General features: G+C 40.0%; 1 protein-coding gene across 2 annotated transcripts in view; it reads right to left on the reverse strand.

The window, feature by feature from the left end:
- Positions 1 to 2,493: 2,493 nt before the first annotated feature.
- The window catches only part of RHOBTB3 (Rho related BTB domain containing 3), a 58,764-nt gene continuing 42,619 nt past the window's right edge, over positions 2,494 to 18,638 (reverse strand). For both annotated transcript variants that reach the window (XM_080681662.1, XM_080681663.1), the window contains exons 10-12: positions 18,055 to 18,221; positions 12,106 to 12,202; positions 2,494 to 5,404 (exon numbers count right to left, since the gene is read on the reverse strand). In XM_080681662.1, coding sequence (XP_080537788.1) covers positions 5,289 to 5,404; positions 12,106 to 12,202; positions 18,055 to 18,221 — 380 coding nt within the window. In that variant the 3' untranslated portion in view covers positions 2,494 to 5,288. The remainder of the gene's footprint in view (positions 5,405 to 12,105; positions 12,203 to 18,054; positions 18,222 to 18,638) is intronic.

An 18,638-nucleotide genomic window follows, 5' to 3' on the forward strand; every position in this document is an offset into this window, starting at 1 on the left:
TTTAACCAAACATTTGTCCTATAGGCCCCTTGGCTTAAAAGTTAGTTATTTATGACTGTGCTTCAATATTGCTTCCAATTCTTAAGGGCAGCTGAGTCTTTTTTTAAAAAGCAGAAAATGAAAAGGTAGACCATTTTCAGGCAAAAAAAAAAATAGTGTATTCTGAGATAGTAGCAAAATCTGTCATCGTAAACAAGACAGGCACTAAGTCATAGATGAGGGCCTACGTTGCCTTTAGGGAAAATGTTTTGGTTTGTTTTTGAGTTACAGTACTCCCCTGAGGATCTTTCAGGCCAGGTTTCCCACAAAGGAACAAGGCATGAGATCCCATCTCCTTCCCACTTCATTTTAAAAATAATATACTGTGTCCACTAAATTGCATGCTGTTTTCCTAAATGGGAGCAAATAAGAGAGCTCTTTGCTTTGAACATGTAAAAGAGAAAGTCAGTCAGTCTCATACTAATGCTGATCATTAGCTCATTGTTGAGCATTTAGCTGTCACAGTAGGCCAGACAACTAAGGTTTTGAGGACATAGCCTGCTGCATGCCAGGGAGATCATCTGCATGCAGTTATGGAATTGTTTGCAAGAAGTCAAACACTATGTTTAACACTGGAAGCCATTTCTGCCTCATTATGTCCAATAAGAACTCTTCTGCGCCCCCAAATGCATCTTGTTGTCAATCTCCAATAGAGACTCCCAGGCAGAGGTGTCCCCAAGGATCATTTTGTACATGTTCTGCACCGCCCCCCTCAATGGCCCAACACTTAATCACTCTTCCATTCTATGTTCATCAACTCTCCAGCCAACCAGCTGCCCTGGTCACCCCAGGTCCCATGACTATTAACTCAGGCTACTCCTGAGACAGGGCACACAGAGCTTCAAGTTGAGCATATTTTTCGTTTGCATTTGCAAGTTTTGACTATTCCAGCTGAGGCAATCTGGCCTTTTCAGTGCCATTTATTTAACACACAGCCTGAGTCAGTCCCTGTGCTTAGTGGAAGATAGGAGAGGGGTTCACAAAGAAAATCAAGACATGGTCCCTGCTCTCAAGTTCTTGCCCAGTAGAGACCACCAACACCTAATATGCAATAAGTACCACAAAGAGCTAAGAAAGCCCTAGCTGGTTTTGCTAAGTGGAGAGCATCGGCCTGCAGACTGAAGGGTCCTGGGTTTGATTCCGGTCAAGGGCACATGACCGGGTTGTGGGCTCGATCCCCAATAGGGGGCGTGCTGGAGGCAGCTGATCAGTGATTCTCTTTCATCATTGATGTTTCTCTCTCTCTCCCCCTCTCCCTTCCTCTCTAAAATAATTTAAAAAAAAAAAAAAAAAGAGCTAATAAAGACACATGTACAAGCAACTAATTCTTCCTGGGAGAGTCATAGAAAGCAAAAGAGATATGATTTTTAAGCTGGGCTTTACAGGATATGCAGGAGTTTGCAAAGTAGACAGGGAATGGGAATCCAAACCAAGCCATAGGAAGTGTACGAGGTGTGCAAGTATATAGATAATCTGGATGAACAGTTCCGAATGTCAAAGTAGAAAAGATGGGATAGGTTATGAAAGGCAATGAGGACTGTGAAGGTTCTTCCACAGGCAACAGGTGTCTTCTAGGAGAGTGTGTTCCCAGGTCAAATTTGTGTCAGGAAACTATTCCAAAGCAACTGTGGAGGACTTTATGGACACAGTAGCCTTTTCTGACTATTTGGGAACCCCCTGGGGAGAGGTTGTAATATATAGTGCATAATCTACCCACGTGTTAGGCTTCCTGGTCTCTCTCCTGCTCTAATCTGGGCTCCTCAGCTCTGAGAAGTTCCAAATTCTTCTTCTATTTTTTTTTTTAACCTTTAAATAGCCCAGATAGCATGGATCAGTGGTTGACCAGTAAGGGTTGCGGCTTGATCCCCAATGCGGGGCATGCAGGAGGCAGCCACTCAATGATTCTTTCTCAGCAGTGATCTTTCTCTCTCTCTCCTTCTCCCTTCCTCTCTAAAATCAATGAAAATATATTTTAAAATAACTTTTAAATAGGTTTTTAAATTTTTATGTATTGATTGATTTTAGAGTGAGAAAAGGAGAGAGAAAGAAAAAGAGATATATATATATAAACATCAATTTGTTGTTCCACTTATCATTAGCTGATTCTTGTATGTGCCTTGATGGGGATAGAACCTGCAACCTTGGCATATCAGGACTACGCTCTAACTAGCTGAGCTACCTGGCCAGGGTAAAAGTTCCAAATTCTTAAGTCCATTATGCAGAGCAAACATTCAAATATAATTTTCTATAGAAGTTATACCATAAATGTCTTTCATCACACGCATATGAATCATCTACAATATCAGCAATATTCTAAAAGTTTTACACATAATGGAAATTTTTTGTGAAACATAATTATACTTGATAAACACAAGGCAGTATTCCCAAATTCACTCCAGCATTTCAACATCCAAGATAAAATAACGATAGAACACTGTGGTAAACTTATTTTTTAAAAAAGGTTTATTTGTTACAAAATGTTAAATACTAAAGCTAAAAACATATAAATTCAGATCAGGCCATATTAAAATACACACATATCCTTCTTTGCAAAATTATTAAAGATTTAATTAAACAGATGCTTTAAATAAAATAAAATACTCTTGAAGACTTTTTTTTTGTATAATTAACTGTATCAGTGTAGTGTAGTGTTTTAAAAATAATAGTTGAAAAGTTTATCTGTCTTGAAAGTCAAATTTATCCAAATCTTCAGCTTTCTGCTACTGCCCAATACGAAGCCACCATGCTGGCTTGGACTAAATGAATTTCAGTTATGTTGCTGAAACTTCTATATTACAAGCCTGCTTTTCCACAATATGACACAGAGTAGCCGGAAGTATACAAAGGGTTACATAAGGTGAAAAGCTGGCCCAGAAAGAGAAGGCCTAGCTCTACCATACAGTATCTTCTCTAATTAAAATGATTGGTAATATATTGAAGCAGAGATGAACACAGAGCACACATTCATCTAGAAATAATCCTTCAATTAAAACCAAAACCAAAAGAGTACTCATTTCTCCAAGATAGCTGAAGAGTATTTTAAAATGTCTTGTTATTTTAAACTGAGTGAATTGAAAGATTTTAATCTAGATTTAAAAACTAATTTGATTACTATTCTGAGCAGCTCTGAAGAGCCATGACATTTGCGTGTTTGAGTCGCTCACACAGGTGGTAAAGAACTTTTATAATAAAAACTACATGCTGAACACCAACAGAGAATCAACTTCCACACTCAGCTCCAGTCAAACGACCTAAAACCTATATGTAGTCCATTTAAATGTTAAATAGTATTTGCAAGAATATATTTTGCTTTAGAACTTTTATGTTTCAATTACCTAGATTAAAAGTTACTGATTTAGAATTGTAAGTGCTCTAATTCATATAGGGGTAAGAATATGCTTATGAAGAATAAAATGCTGTCCCTGCATTTTAAAAGTTCTTAAAAGTGAATGAATTTCTGGAAATCCACTACAGTGTCTATTCTTTACCATGCTAGTGCATGCCCGCTGGGATTTGCCAATAGTTGATTAGCTCAAGTGATTAAAATTCAAAAGACATAAAATGCATTCCAGTAATCTTCATCAACACGATTCATTTAAAATCAGGTTTCTTGGGAGAAATATGTAGAGAATTTTTATTTTTCTTCTCTGACAGTGTTGGTATACATCCAAGGACTAACTGCATGTGATTCTAATACTATAGTATCAAACTGTTTAAGCAAACCTTTGAACATTTGGGAAACTATATGTATTCTAAAGTAATTGAAAATTATATATCCAATACTGAATTGCGTTACAGATGAAAATGATGCCAACAATAACACAGTAATCTGGTTTTCTCTCTGCTTGTGTAATTATTTCTGTTGACATTGAAACACATGAGAAACTAGAATTCTGTCCTCTATCCTAGTACCATTTTCTTTACATGGAACAAGCATTTCATTTATATCCTTTCTTTTAACTTAACTGGGTGATCTTGAAGGACAAAACTCATGCTACTCCTCATCCAATAGCTTTGCGATCCTCAAAAGAATTCACATAATTCAAGCCACTGACACCCTAATCTTAGTAAATACACCAACACAAAAACATCTTGAGCCTTCGATAACAAATTCTCTAAAAAGCACGTTTTTCTATGAGCATCTTCATAAATACGTATAAAAGTCACGCTGGTCAGTTGGCTTTACCAATATCCTGGTCCTACAGAATGATCAACGAAGCACTGGTTCGGCTGGCACAGAGCCAGAACTGTGAGTGTCTTAAAGACACACAACGCAACGCATCTCTCACTCGCTAGTCCAGGTGGCCCAGAGGCCCTGGGAGGAACACATTTCCCCAAAGCTCCCAGAACCCCCACATGCCCTCTTCCCTCCAGAAAGCCTCCTTCTCTTCCCTCGATATCAGAGCCTCTTTTCTGCTTTCAGGAGCAATGATGTCTGAGCAAGAAAACACAGTACATATCCCACTCCAAGACAGACATAATTTTGGAGGCCCAGCACAAAGTGAAAATGCAGGGCCCTTCTTCAAACATTACTATGAATTTTAAGATGGAACCAAGCAGGGGCCCTCCTAAGCTCTGACCCTATACGACCACACAGTTCCCTGGCCATACAATCATCCTGCCTTAGGTTTCCTGCCTAATCTGAATCCCAGGGCAGAGACAAGGTGGCTCAGTTGGGCTGTTCAGATAAAAAACAGATTTTTTTTTTCATGATGGTTCAAACACTGATGTGAAAACAGGTGTCATTTCACATTCAAAAGGTCAGGCAAAATTCGATTCCTAGAGTCTCTGATTGATCAGTCGTCCCCTAGATTTTTCATTATAGAAATAGTCACACTGGGTCTTTACATGCCCCTAATTTTAACAAAGCCATTAATGATGAAATTTCTGTATTAATCCTACACGATTTCTAAACATTTTAACATTTCTTAACTGGGAAAGGTATTAATATCGCCAAAGCAACAGGTCATCTTAAAGGGAATAAGTAGCTTGCACAACAGCTTTATACACTATGTGAAGCCTTAGATTTAGCCTGTGGTATATTTTGTTCCCTTTTAAGATCACAATCACAGTTTTTTCAAGGAGAGCTAGTAAACACATTAAGCTGTATGGTGACTTTTTTCCGCCCACACCCATATATATATTTTAACGCCCATGTTTCGATCACAAGAATTTTACTGGTACCCAGAGGTATCCCATTCTTCATAATGATAGTAATTTTAAAAGTGTGTGTACATAAAAGCGCCAGGTTACATGACTAAGCAACGACACTTCCGGGAGTGAATATACTTCCTGTATTCCGCAAGCTGCTTCAAGTACAGATTCGATGGCCATCTGTGCTTTTCAACAAAACTGCGTTCTTCCACTAAAATTTTTAGAAAAAAAATGTTAATTGAATATATTTTATTTGGGATCGAGTTTAGGTATGAATTATTGGCTTCCTGTTGAATGGATGACATCCAAGCTCTTCTATATACTCCTTACTCTTCCCTCAAGCCTTCCAAAATCATTAAATACAATTTTGGTTAAATCAGTCATCAGCATACATCTTTCCATCACTTCATTAAGTCATATTTGATAATGTTTTCATATATATATATATATAATATATATATGACTTGTTTTTTCCTGGAGATGAAAATGGACTTTTTTTTTTTTTCATGTAATTGTTTATTTTTCTTTTGTAATTAACACCACCTTCCAAACGCTTTTAAAGTCCCCTCAATTCTATCTCCCACCAAGCCAGAGTGATCAGGTAGCCCATCCATCCCTGCAGGGCTGGGGGTGTTGCCTGGAGACCCTTTCCTCCCGAACTTGTACCCTATTGCTTCCTAGGCCTGCTTCATGCTTTCATGTTGGTCCAGACACTCCTGACTCCAGGTCCTTCCCTTGGTCGATTCTCTAGTTTGGCTGAAGCAGAACCTTTCTTAGCTTCCTGAAAAGGGCAGGCACATAAGAAGTATTTTTGAGACCTTGCTTGTGATGAAATGTCTTTCATCTCCTCACACACAATTCATAATCTGGTTTGCTACAGAGTTCTAGGTTGACAACTTGGCTCAGAATGCTGGAGACAGCACTTAGCAGATCTTTTCAATCTGCTGTCTCAAGGCCTTCACTCCTGGGATAACTCCTTGTATTATTTCTTGATAATTTCTTCCCCACTGTTTTTTACTAGTATTATCTGTATTAACTTCTATTATTCAGGTATTTCACTTCCTGGATTAAGCCTCCATTTTTTTTTTAAACCTTTCTTTCTGATCTTTTTGTCCTTCTTTCTGGGAGATATCATTACTTTCGACTATTTTATTCACTTGTTGTTTTTTTGCTATCATATTTGTAATGTCCAGAAATGATTTCCTATTCTTGTATTGCTTTTTTGAAAATTGTGGTAAAATACACGTAAAATAAAATGAACCATCTCGACCATTTTTAAGTGCACAGTGTATGATAAGTGGTGTTAAAATACATCCATGTTGTCGTGCAACCAAGCTCCAGAATGCTTCATCTTGCAAAACTGAAACTGTGCCCATTAAACAACTCTTTATCGCTGCCCCCCCTGCCCCCGGAAACCACCATTCTACTCCCTGTCTTTACAACTGTAACATTCTATCCCTGCTTTTTATGGCTGTCTATCTCTTATGCTTTGAGGATATTAATTTTAAAGGTTTTTGTTTGTTTGTTTTCTTCTACTCCTTGTGCTCTTGTGTCTCTTTATTCCTCTAAGTTCCTTCTTGTGAGATAATAGAAAATATATTGGTCTCCGTACCCAGTTCTTGACACAGAGGCTCCTGAAACCCTTGTAATTTCCTGGGTGGTATTATCGTCTTTTATTCTAATTAGGCAATTCTGGGTGGGCTCCTGATGAGGGCTGGTCATCGAAAAGACATTAGAGGTTTGGCCCTAGCTGATATGGCTCAGTGGATAGAGCATCGGTCTGCAGATTGAAAGGCCCTGGGTTCGATTCCAATCAAGGGCACATGCCCGGGTTGCAGGCCTGATCCCCAGTAGGGGATCAATGATTCTCTCTCATCACTGATGTTTCTATCTCTCTCTCCCTTCCTCTTTGAAATCAATAAAAATATATTTAAAAAAAAAGAAGTTTGGACTTTCAGCATCCCCCCTTCTCGACCCCCACCATTCTCTTAAGAAGGAAAAGGACTGAAAATGGAGTTGATGACCAATCATGCCTACATAAATGAAGTGTCCATAAAAATCCCAAAAGTACGAGGTTCAGGGAGCTTCCAGGTTGGTAAACACATCCAAGTGCCGGGAGGGTGATATACTCTAATTCCACTGGACATGAGCTCCTGCACTCGGGAACTCCCCCGCCCCCCAGACCTCACCCTATGTATCTCTTCATCTAGCTATTCATCTGTATCCTTTAATAAACTGGTAAACTTAAGTAAGTGCATCCCTGCCTTGTGTGAGCCAATCTAGCAAGTTAACTGAACCCATGGAGGGGGTCATTGGAACCTCTGATCTATACCAGTTGCTCAGAAATACTGGACTTGAAGTGGTGTCTGAAGTGGGGTGGGGATGGTCTTATGGAACTGAGCCCCTAACCTGTGGGATCTGGCAATCTCACTATCACCAGGTCATAGCTGGTGGTGTGAAGAACTGCTTGGTGTGGGGTAAAACCCCACACATTTGTTGATCAGAAGTGTCAAAAGTGAAGTGTTTTGTGTGAGTAGTAAAGACCACACGGGATAAAGACTCACAGGAAAGTAACACAGGTAGAAAGACTGTAGGTTTTTCCCATTCTCTTCTCTCGTTTTTATTCATTGTGTCTTGGTTTGGGTATCTATCTTTCAGGTTGGACATTGCTTCAAATATCTGTTAATCCTCAGTTACCCTATATAATAAAAGGCTAATATGCAAATCGACCGAATGGTGGAACGACCAGTCGCTATGATGCGCACTGACCACTAGGGGGCAGATGCTCAACGCAGGAGCTGCCCCCTTGTGGTCAGTGCGCTCCCACAGGGGGAGCACTGCTCAGCCAGAAGCCCTGAGCCAGGCTCATGGCTGGCAAGCGCAGTGGCGGTGTTGGGAGCCTCTTCCGCTTCCACACAGCGCTAAGGATGTCTGACTGATGGCTTAGGCCCATGGGGAGTGTGTCTAAGCCGTCAGTTGGACATCCCCCGAGGGCTCTTGGACTGCGAGAGGGCGCGGGCCGGGCTGAGGGACTCCCCCCCACCCCCGCAAGTGCATGAATTTCGTGCACCGGGCCTCTAGTCTCTTTATATTGAAGAGTAAGATACTAGAAAGCTGTTTGGAAATCTTTAGGGCATGGGTGGGACTTGCTAACTGGTGGAATACACTGAAGCACAACTGAACAGATTAATGTTGGGTTCATTGAAAGAATTCCCAAATGAGGCTAGAGAAGGATGCTTCAATTTCCTGTCCAGACTAGGGGAGTCAGGGTAGCCAATACCTGGCTTCCAGAATTCTAGAATCTGGGTATTGGAAGGAGGCTGGAGCTTTACTACAAAATGTGCAACTTTCCCATAACTCACATGTTTTCAGTCCAGCTCCTTGCCCATCTCCACTATAACAAAAGTTCATGATTTTATCCCTTTTTTTTTGTTTGTTTAATTTCTTCAGGAATGAACCTGCCATCTCCAGTGATGATGAAGGAGAAGTAGTTACCTGCCTGGGTGGTACTCTGTATGGCAAAAGCTTCTTAATCAACATGAAAGTAAGTCTACTGCTTTCAGCCCCAAGCCTTATTCCGCTTTCTAATACCTGGTACCTCAAATTTCTAAGTTTTTTGGCATTTTGCTGGGTGAGTAAGCTTGTTTCTTATCAGTATTCCCTTCTGTGGGAACTCAGGTTTCCTCCTGCAAAATCAGTTTCCACTTCTCCATCTACTGTTTGACCTCAACTATTATAATTTGGATTAACAAGGTCCTGATCCAGGCTGAGAGACCTGAATAAAGAGAAATGGTCTAGCTACGCAGGAAAATTAGTCCTATGTTTTACTAAGAAGCAAAGGTGACATAAAACTACTCCCTTAGTTAAGATAAAATAACAGAAAAAATGTTATTACAGATGAGCTCTGGCCAACAACAATAAACAAGACAAAAAACCTCCACAGTATCTATAATAATAAAAGTGTAATATGCTAATTAGACCAGACATCCTTCCGACAGCCCCTGGATCGAGGCAGCTGCCCATGGCTGTGAGAGAGGATCAAGGCAGCCGCGGCTACGAAGGCCTACTCTTACACAAATTTCATGCGTCGGGTGTCTAGTAAAATACATAATACAATGTTCAGCTAAATTAAACTAGCTGTGAGAATAATGGCTCCATAAATGCCAATGGTAACATATTCTTATGCACCGCTGTTTGTTTTCATGAGTCCAGTCTATAAAATGTCTAATATTTAATGAGCTATCTGAGTGCTGATGCATTAGTGCTAGAATTGACAAGAGCTCTTTTCCAGTCTCACCTTTCAATTTCTAAACACCCCTAAATAAGAAAAATTCTCAGTTAAAACAATTTGCAGAATTCCAGTAATAATGTGATAATTTTTCAAACTAAAATAGGTAGTTCTTTAAAAAAGCTCTGAAGAGATTGTGACAAGAACCCTTTTGAACTTAAAGTGACCCTGTGAAGTGGGCCAGGTGTAAAGCAATACGGAGGAGAGCTGACTGTGACACTCTGGAAGACATGGCAGCTACTGCTTAGTTCCAGGTGGTTGTTGTGTGGGAAGATGGGCCAGAGTAGCCAGATCTTCAACTTTTCAAAAGGAGCCAAAAATTTAGATTTTTTTTTTAATATAACATGTTACAATTTTTAAATGTTGACACTCAATTTAAAATCAACAAACAAAAAAACTATGTGGTCCAAACAGACTACCAGTTTGTGACCATCTATTTAGACTATAAATTCTCCCTTATCCACAGGGGTTTTCCTGCTCAACAGGAGGGTCACGGCAGGCCGTGGACATAAGCCGGCACCACGGATTCAGAACACTCGTGACACCCTTTCATTCCCATCAAAGGAACACAGAAAATCAGCTTCCTCTTCTTACCCTGCCTTTTCAAACTACACCCTCGGGCCCTGCTTCTCACTATGCCAGGAGGTCATATATCCTTTATAGGTAATTGTATAAGTAATACAATAAAAATTAATAACTCAAAGGGTTTGCAGAGCATCTTTCTCCTAGGTTGTAATAGCATTCTCCATGTGTACCATGCATTTATACAATATAGTAAGTGGAAAATAAACCTTATTTTTTGTTTACAAGTGAAGGTGACCTGAGGTACATAATGAAGGTAGTTCTAAAATCAAAATGTTCATTCATTTTAATTGACTTCTGAACAAATAACTGTATAAGAATGTCTATACGAACAGCAAGCAGAATGTACTTTTTGTTTCTTTCTTGCACAAAGTAGATGTTTTGTGCTGTGCTGCTTTGATTTGTTACTCTACACACTAAGAGTTGAATTCTACATAAAGAGGCTTCCACTAGCCATTCAATGTTTGTTGTCTGGCTATGAATGTCTGTCAAGGCGGCTGCCAAAAACTATTTCTTGGTTTCCTTAACTGAACAAGTAGCTGAATGAAACCAGGCACTTCCACTTTGTTTTAGCAGCAGATTCTCTTATACAAGTAAGATTTTATGTGGAAGGCTAAGATATAAAGCAGATAAAAGTGGAATTACTCTGGTTGAAGGTGGGAGGAAAATATCCAAGAAGCACAAATGTAGCCTTGTCTTCCCCTCTATTTCTCTTGGCTCCCTCCTCTTCCCTCTCTCACTCCCCACTCTCCATCCCACCTCAGAAGACCTTCAAGCATCTCCAAGGAGAGTTCTCTGTTTAGAGTTTGAGACTACTTGATTAGGTGATCTTTAATTTCCTTTCCCTCTTAATCTGATTATTCCTTGAATCTATTCTAGGTAATAACGTGAGTGAGCAAACCACTGTATCTAAGTAATCATCTACTCTGATAACTAGTCTATTTTCATTTTCTTTCCTCTTATGTAACACTGAGAAGCTCAACCTTTGATTGATTTTAATTTTTATAATTTATCTTAAAAATCCCACTACACATACTTTCTCTGCACATTAAGTTTTGCAACACTCTTTGATCAATAAAAAATTGCTACTCCCAAGTAATACAGTGAACTCCTATATAGATAAACTTAATAGACATAGGTATTAGTACAACAGAACTATCTATACTAATAAAAGGGTAATATGCTAATTAGACCGGGAGACCTTCCGGACATTCTTTAATTAGACCAGGAGACCTTCCGGACATTCTTTCGGACAAAGCCATGGTGGCAGGGCTGAGGCAGAGGAGGTTAGGGGCGATCAGGCCAGGAGGGGAGGGCAGTTGGGGGTGATCAGGCTGGCGGGAGGGGCAGTTGGGGGTGATCAGGCTGGCGGGGGAGGGAGTAGTTGGGGATGAGCAGGCTGGTGGGGGATAGGGGGACAGTTAGGGGCGATGCACAGTGGTTAGGGGTGATCAGGCAGGCAGGCAGGTGAGCGATTAGGAGCTAGCGGTCCTGGATTGCAAGAGGGATGTCTGACTGCCAGTTTAGGCCCAATCCCACAAACTGGCAGTCGGACATCCCCTGAGGAGTCCCAGATTGGAGAGGGTGCAGGCTGGACTGAGGGACAACGCCCCCCCGCCCCGTGCATGAATTTCGTGCACCAGGCCACTAGTATATTATAAACAATACACATCAGATACAATTCTTATATTAAGAAATGTTTTTCAGACAGTACTGTTTAAATTTTGCTTCTGACTTGGGTGGTTAAAACCAAGATCCTGTTTATTAAAACCAAATGCCACCAGAAGCCACTTTATCGCTACATTTCAGGGAAAAAATGCATTTAAAAATGATGGGAGCTATAAAACAATCATTAGAAAACTTTTGTGTAACACAGGTCAAGCTACTTACATAAAGTGTCCTCAATGACCACACTGTGTATTTAAAAGCAATGTATTACACTGATTTTTTAATTTTTAAAAACTACTACTCCTATAAATTACATTTCAAATCTAAGAACAAAGAACATAAAATTTTCTTTCAACACAATAATTGCAATCTACCTGAAAGATCCTGAAATTCAGGCTTTTGACTGAAGATGAGGTAGTTAGTGGCTATGAAATGAAGTAGCCAGGTTGAAAGGCAATCAGAGTGGTGAAACTGCAAGAGAAATGGAAAGTGAAACAGTATTGTAAATAATGACCTTCAACACGATGATGAGATAACAGAGCATGGTCTGGAGAGCCCATGGAGAGCCCCAATCCATGTTTAATGTGTCTGTATATATGATGCAGCCTTCAGTCTGCTCTGACAGCCGGAACAAAAAGGGAGCATTAATAACAAATAATAATAAAATTACATCAATGAAGAAACCAAATCAAATATATATCAAGTTACTGCTGCTGCAGTGGCTGAATATCTTTAAGCAGATGTATGGTTGCATCCGTGGTACACAAAGGCTATCTGAGGTTCTTGAAGATTTAGTTTAAGCTTTCAATCTAAGGTCATGGCCTTCACTAACTGCACTTGTATCTGTGCAAGATTATAGCCAGCAAAGGTATACACTTGGCCGTCTCTAAAGAAATTCATCTGAGGAGCAAACTAAAAATTATTTAGAGGAGGAAGTGTCATCAACCAAAGGTTATGGTGGCACTGTGTAAGTATTTCTATGAGAAGGTTAGTTTGAATAGTTGCTTTTAACTCAGATGTACTGTTCACTGAACAGGATTCCCAGCATATTTCTCATTCTGTTTCAATAGCTAATGGAGGGGGAACTCTGAGCAACTTGGCCATGACATCATCACCTTGGTGCCAATCCAGTGACACTCACTGATGTATGTAACCACTCAATTCAGAGTGTGGTAACTTGGTGGCAGGAAACTTGGATATATGAGTGTAGTTCTTTTTATTATTATTACAGTAAATTATATATAAGTTACCATTTTTAAGTGCAACCATCACCACTATCTATTTTCAGAACTTTTTATTATCCTAAACTGAAACTTTTTACCCATTAAATATTAAGTCCTCTTTCCCCTTAGCCCCAGTCCCTGGTAATCACTATTTTATTTAACCTTTATGAATCTGACTATTCCAAGTACCTCATATAAGTTGAATTATACAGTATTTGTCCTTTTTCTGTCTGGTTTATTTTAATTAGCATAATGTCCTCCAGGTTCATCCATGTTGTAGCATATATTAAAATTTCATTCTTTTTAAGGATGAATAATACTCTATTGTATGTACATACCACACTTCATTTATTCTTTCATTTGTTGATGGACATTTAGGTTGTTTCCACTTTTAGGCTATATATAGCTCTGTTAAGGACAATCAAAAATACGTAAAAAACCAGTAATACTAAATTGAAGAAAGATTTGTAATCTCAAATCTTAAGAAACTCAAGTATTGCTCTTTTAAAAAGTTATAATGTGGAAATATGTTTTAACATTCCAATTCATAGGTCTCTCTGATTCTTATTAAACAACAGAATTTTTGAGTTGTATGAAACTTTACAGTTCATCTAATCCCACATCAGATTTTAACAATCTTTTTCTCACCTTGTATTTTAGCAGATGAATATGAATGATTTGAAGGGAATAGAGCAAGAACATGTAGCTATTTTAACAGAAGCCACCAACACTATTAGATGATTAACCAGAGCAACTAACCTACCCACAGAGTTCAGAACATTGCTGATGGCTGTGACTTTGAAAGAGAAGGGAGATCACAGAAATAAATAGCTGCCTACATAAACATAATTCCGATGCAGAATTTTATTTTTGACCAAAATTTAAGATATCATAATTGTGGGCTCTTGGCAAGAGATGGAATGCTATAAACTATTTGTGGGCAAAACTGTATGCCGAACTGAGAAAATAGGTTTAAACTTAAATAAACAAAAGAATAAAAAAGAATAGGCATTTAAAAAAAACCTGTAAACCAAATGCTGTAGCATTTAACAGCTCTGTAAAGAATAATAATGGTGCAGAAAGTACCTAGAAACTCACCAGGAAAAGGGCAGAAACAAAACTGGTGGCCCGAAGCAGCCAAATATTAACGCACAGATTATAAAGAAGTTGAGTTTAAAACTTTAATATGAGAGTAAATAGGACTTCACAGGAATCACAAAGTTTGGCTAGAAAGGGTTAAAAGTGGAGTAGAGATAAGGAAATCTCTACCTCAATCGAAGGAACTGGTCGATTAAGGGAAAGAAGCCTGTATTATATGTTAAGAGTTCAACTTGATGGAAATATATGGACCTAAAAAGTGGAAACAAGGTAAAGAATAGAGAGAGTTTAGGGACAAGTGGAAGTGAAAATGAGAAAATACCAAAACTGCTCATCTATATTAAAGTTATATGATGCTTTCCTGACACACAGTACACAGCTGGCAGAGATGATGAAAGGATTAGAAATTTCAATTACTCAGAGAGCTACTAGAAGTCTAAATCTGCTTAAACAATTTCACCTCCTAGAAGTCAGAGAAACAATGAGGAAAAGGTTAACTAAATTCTGACTACAGGATGAACTGGCCAGTGAAGTAGAATCTCAAACTAGAAACTTCAAAGAGAACTTAGGGAGAAAATTATCCTGTTATCTGGGACCCATAATTCCAAATTAGGGACCATCAGGAATAGAATAGAGGAAAACTGATAAATGTAGGCATAATCTTAGCAAATAGAAACATTATCAGAAACAGTAAAATTTAAAAAGAATTATTTCAGAATTTTAAAATTCAAGAGAAAAATAAGTATAATCACATAATCAGAAACCACACAGTTGGGGGAAATAGGTCAGGAAGAATTTATGACAATGCAATCATAAATGATGCTGGTGAGGTGTGTGTATGTGTGTTTGTGTATGTGTGTGTGTATTTGGGAGGGAGGGGACACTTAAAGGAAATCAATGCAATCATACTGGAAATTCTCTTATGTATAAACTATCTACTTAAAAGGATATTACAAGAGGCCCAGGCCAGGTAGCTCAGGTGGTTAGAGCATCATCCCAATATGCCAAGGTTGCAGGTTCAATCCCTGGTCAGGGCACATACAAAAATCAATCAATGAATGCATAAATAAGTGGAACAACAAATTGATGTTTTTTTCTCTCTCTCAAATTAATAATAAAAAGGATACTACAAGAAAAGGAAAGAGAAGCTCATATCCAGTTTTTTAAAGCATGACAGACTTGTTAGAATATTCTGAAAATGATACATCAAAAATGAACTGAGATTGTGAAAATACTAGACAGAATAAAAATGCATTTTTAAATTAAATCTAGAGGGTAGCTATTTGTCCCAAGCTCACTGTAAATATATTACAAAGAAGAGCGATCAGGGTTACTCAATCCTATCTAATAAAAGAGTAATATACAAATTAACCATCACTCTGTTACACCCACAAGCCACACCCACCAGCCAATCAGGAGCGAGTATGCAAATTAACCCAACCAATATGGCTGCGGCCACGGAGAGAGCAGGAGGGAGGCTTGGGTTTCCCCGGCGATGGAGGAAGCCAAGCTTTCTGCACACCCTGGCCAGCCTAGGCCTCCACTCTAGGCTACAAAGTTTCAATTATAGAAGATCAATAAATCCCAACAAAAATGGCAGCAGCCACGGAGCGAGCAGGAGGCTTGGCTCTGCTCCAGGCTACAAAGTTTCAATTGTAGAAGATAAATAAACCCCAGATACCAGGGCTTCCGCTTGGGTCGCCGGGGGGCGTGGCCGGCCTGCAAACCACCACAGGCCCCTGGCCCAGGCCATCCCACACCCCAAGGGAACCCCCACCCTGATCCAGGACACCCTTCAGGGCAAACCAGCTGGCCCCCATCTGTGCACCAGGCCTCTATCCTATCTAATAAAAGAGTAATATGCAAATTGACCATCACTTCAACACACAAGATGGCTGCCACAAGATGGCCAGCAGGGGAGGGCAGTTGGGAGGGACCAGGCCTGCAAGGTAGGGCAGTTGGGGGCGATCAGGCCAGCAGGGGAGGGCAGTTGGGAGGGACCAGGCCTGCAAGGGAGGGCAGTTGTGGGCGATCAAGCCTGCAGGGGAGGGCAGTTAGGGGTGACCAAGCTGGCAGAGGAGGGCAGTTAGGGGTGACCAGGTCTGCAGGGGAGGGCAGTTAGGGGTGACCAGGCCTGCAGGGGAGGGCAGTTAGGGGTGACCAGGTCTGCAGGGGAGGGAAGTTAGGGACAAACAGGCTGGCAGGGGAGCAGTTAGGCATCAATCAGGCTGGCAGGGAAGTGGTTAGGGGGTGATCAGGCTGGCAGGCAGAAGCGGTTAGGGGCAATCAGGAAGGCAGGCAGGCGAGCAGTTGGGAGCCAGCAGTCCTGGATTGTTAGAGGGATCCCAGATTGGAAAGGGTGCAGGCTGGGCTGAGGGACGGCCCCCCCACCATGCACGAATTTCATGCACCGGGCCTCTGTTTTTTTTATATTTGTTTTTATCTCTAACATTAACTATGTATGATCTTATGACTTGATTATGAAAGAAAAGAACTCCAAAATAGTTAAAGAGAGAGTAAGGAAGACCTGGATGCTTTGAATGAATTCCACTCTACGCCTAGAAATACATGTTGATTAACAAATTCACCTGAGCACACGTTTAGCTGTCTCAGAGTCTGTCCTTTTCCGCATTATGTGGCTCTATTTCAGCAACTTGGATGAAGACAAATTCATCATATTTTTCTAATTCTGGATGGCAAAGTTGATAGGAATAGCCAATATGATGTATGCCAGATAACATTTTACAAAGTTTTGATAGTCGGTAATGATGGAGTGAATATGTTCCTGTGAAAAAGACCTTTAAGTTTCAGTTTACTGCAAGGTCAGTACTCATCACTGTGTGTATGACTGCTGCAGGCCCTGAAACTGTCTCAGGAAGGGGGTGAAATGGTAGAAGAGCCAAGGGCTGGACGACCCATCTGCATAAACTGCTTGCTCCCAGGGATAAAAGAGAGAGAGTGGGAGCCCAGCCAGCGTGGCTCAGTGGTTGAGCGTCAACCTGTGCACCAGGAGGTCCTGGTTCGATTCCTGGTCAGGACACATGCCCAGGTTGCGGGCTTGATCCCCGGTGGGGTACATGCAGGAGGCAGCCGATTGACGATTCTCTCTCATCATTGATGTTTCTATCTCTCTCTCCCTCTCCCTTCCTGGCTGATACCAATAAAAGAAAACCAACAACATATTAAAAGAGAGTGGGAATAAGGAGATGGTAAACGTCTGACTGGGACAACAGGTGAGAGTTCCAGAAGCAGAGTTCAAGAAAGCAGACATAGTTTATTTACAGACCTAGCCTGGTCCTTTGTCAGGTTCCTATTCTAGGGTCTGTGGAACTGCAATTAGTCACAGTAAGTTGACTGTGTAAAATCTACCTGTTCCCTAGAATGTGCAGCAATACAATTATTAAAAACAAAAGGGTCCTGAGCTTAGAAGAGGCAAGAAATTCTCAGGAGAGAGTAGGTGTACTGCAGTGGTTCTCAACTCAAACATTTTTACTAAATATATTCCCGATACCATGAGACATATCAACAAAAGGAGGTTTGAAAAGATTAAGCAGTATACCTATACTTCCTACAAACAAATGAAACTTCAAAACAGGTTCATAAAGTGAATGAATGGATGAACAGATAAATGAGTTCAGCTTAATCATCCTATCAGTTTGTAGGGACCAATCCTGTCATTTTCCTTTCAGGAACCCTAAGATATGATCATTTGGGGGAAACTCAATATAAATTCTATTTCCTATAATGCCTATATGACACAATAGTGCACCACACTCAAATGACTCTAATAATGGCCACCACTCAGTTGAAAAGTTCCCCATCAGCAAATTCTACCTCCTTAGAAAGGAATTGCTCAGAAACCCTACCTCCAAAATTACCTGCCCGCAGAAACTGTTGTGAGGGCACTTGAGCCTCACAAACTTCCAAACTAGGACAGGTACTAACGTATCTCTTTAGAAGATTTTTAAAAATTCAAATAAGCAGATACACAGGGCCAGTTACCTTGGCTTTCTTGAGCAGGTCAACTATATCGAGGTTCATGGATGCCAGCTCCCTGCTGGGCATGCTCTGCAGTTGGGTAATGATGAACAGCTCACAGATGTGCTGCAGTCTGGACACCTGGTACATCTCAGCACAGATCAGGAGACACATGGCCTGGAAAATGCCAGCTGATGCAAGGAGGGAAATAAAAGAAAATGGACAATAAAACCATTTATTTTATGGTCTAAGACAAACAGAAAATGCTGACTCTATCATTCAATGCAGAATAGAGTGCCCGAGAAAACCTTGAAGAAGTCAGCATTCTAAACTCCATTTAAAAAAAGAATTAATTTAAGCCTTCATACTTGGAAGAGAATCTATGTGTCGTTTTTGTTTTTTAATTATCCAGAGAGGGAGATTCTATAACTGCCCTTAATAATCAAGTCCAGAGCTATGGAATAATTCCTTCTGCTCCCTAACCTAAATTCTTGCAATTTTTCTCCTTCTGGCTTTAGTTCCAGGTTTGTTTGTTTTGTTTTAATTGTGGTAAAATAAACATAAAATTTACCATTAAGCATTCTTCCAGTTTTACAGAGAAATAATTG

This window comes from Plecotus auritus, assembly GCF_963455305.1.
Source record: "Plecotus auritus genome assembly, chromosome: 7".
NCBI classification, from domain to species: Eukaryota; Metazoa; Chordata; class Mammalia; order Chiroptera; family Vespertilionidae; genus Plecotus; species Plecotus auritus.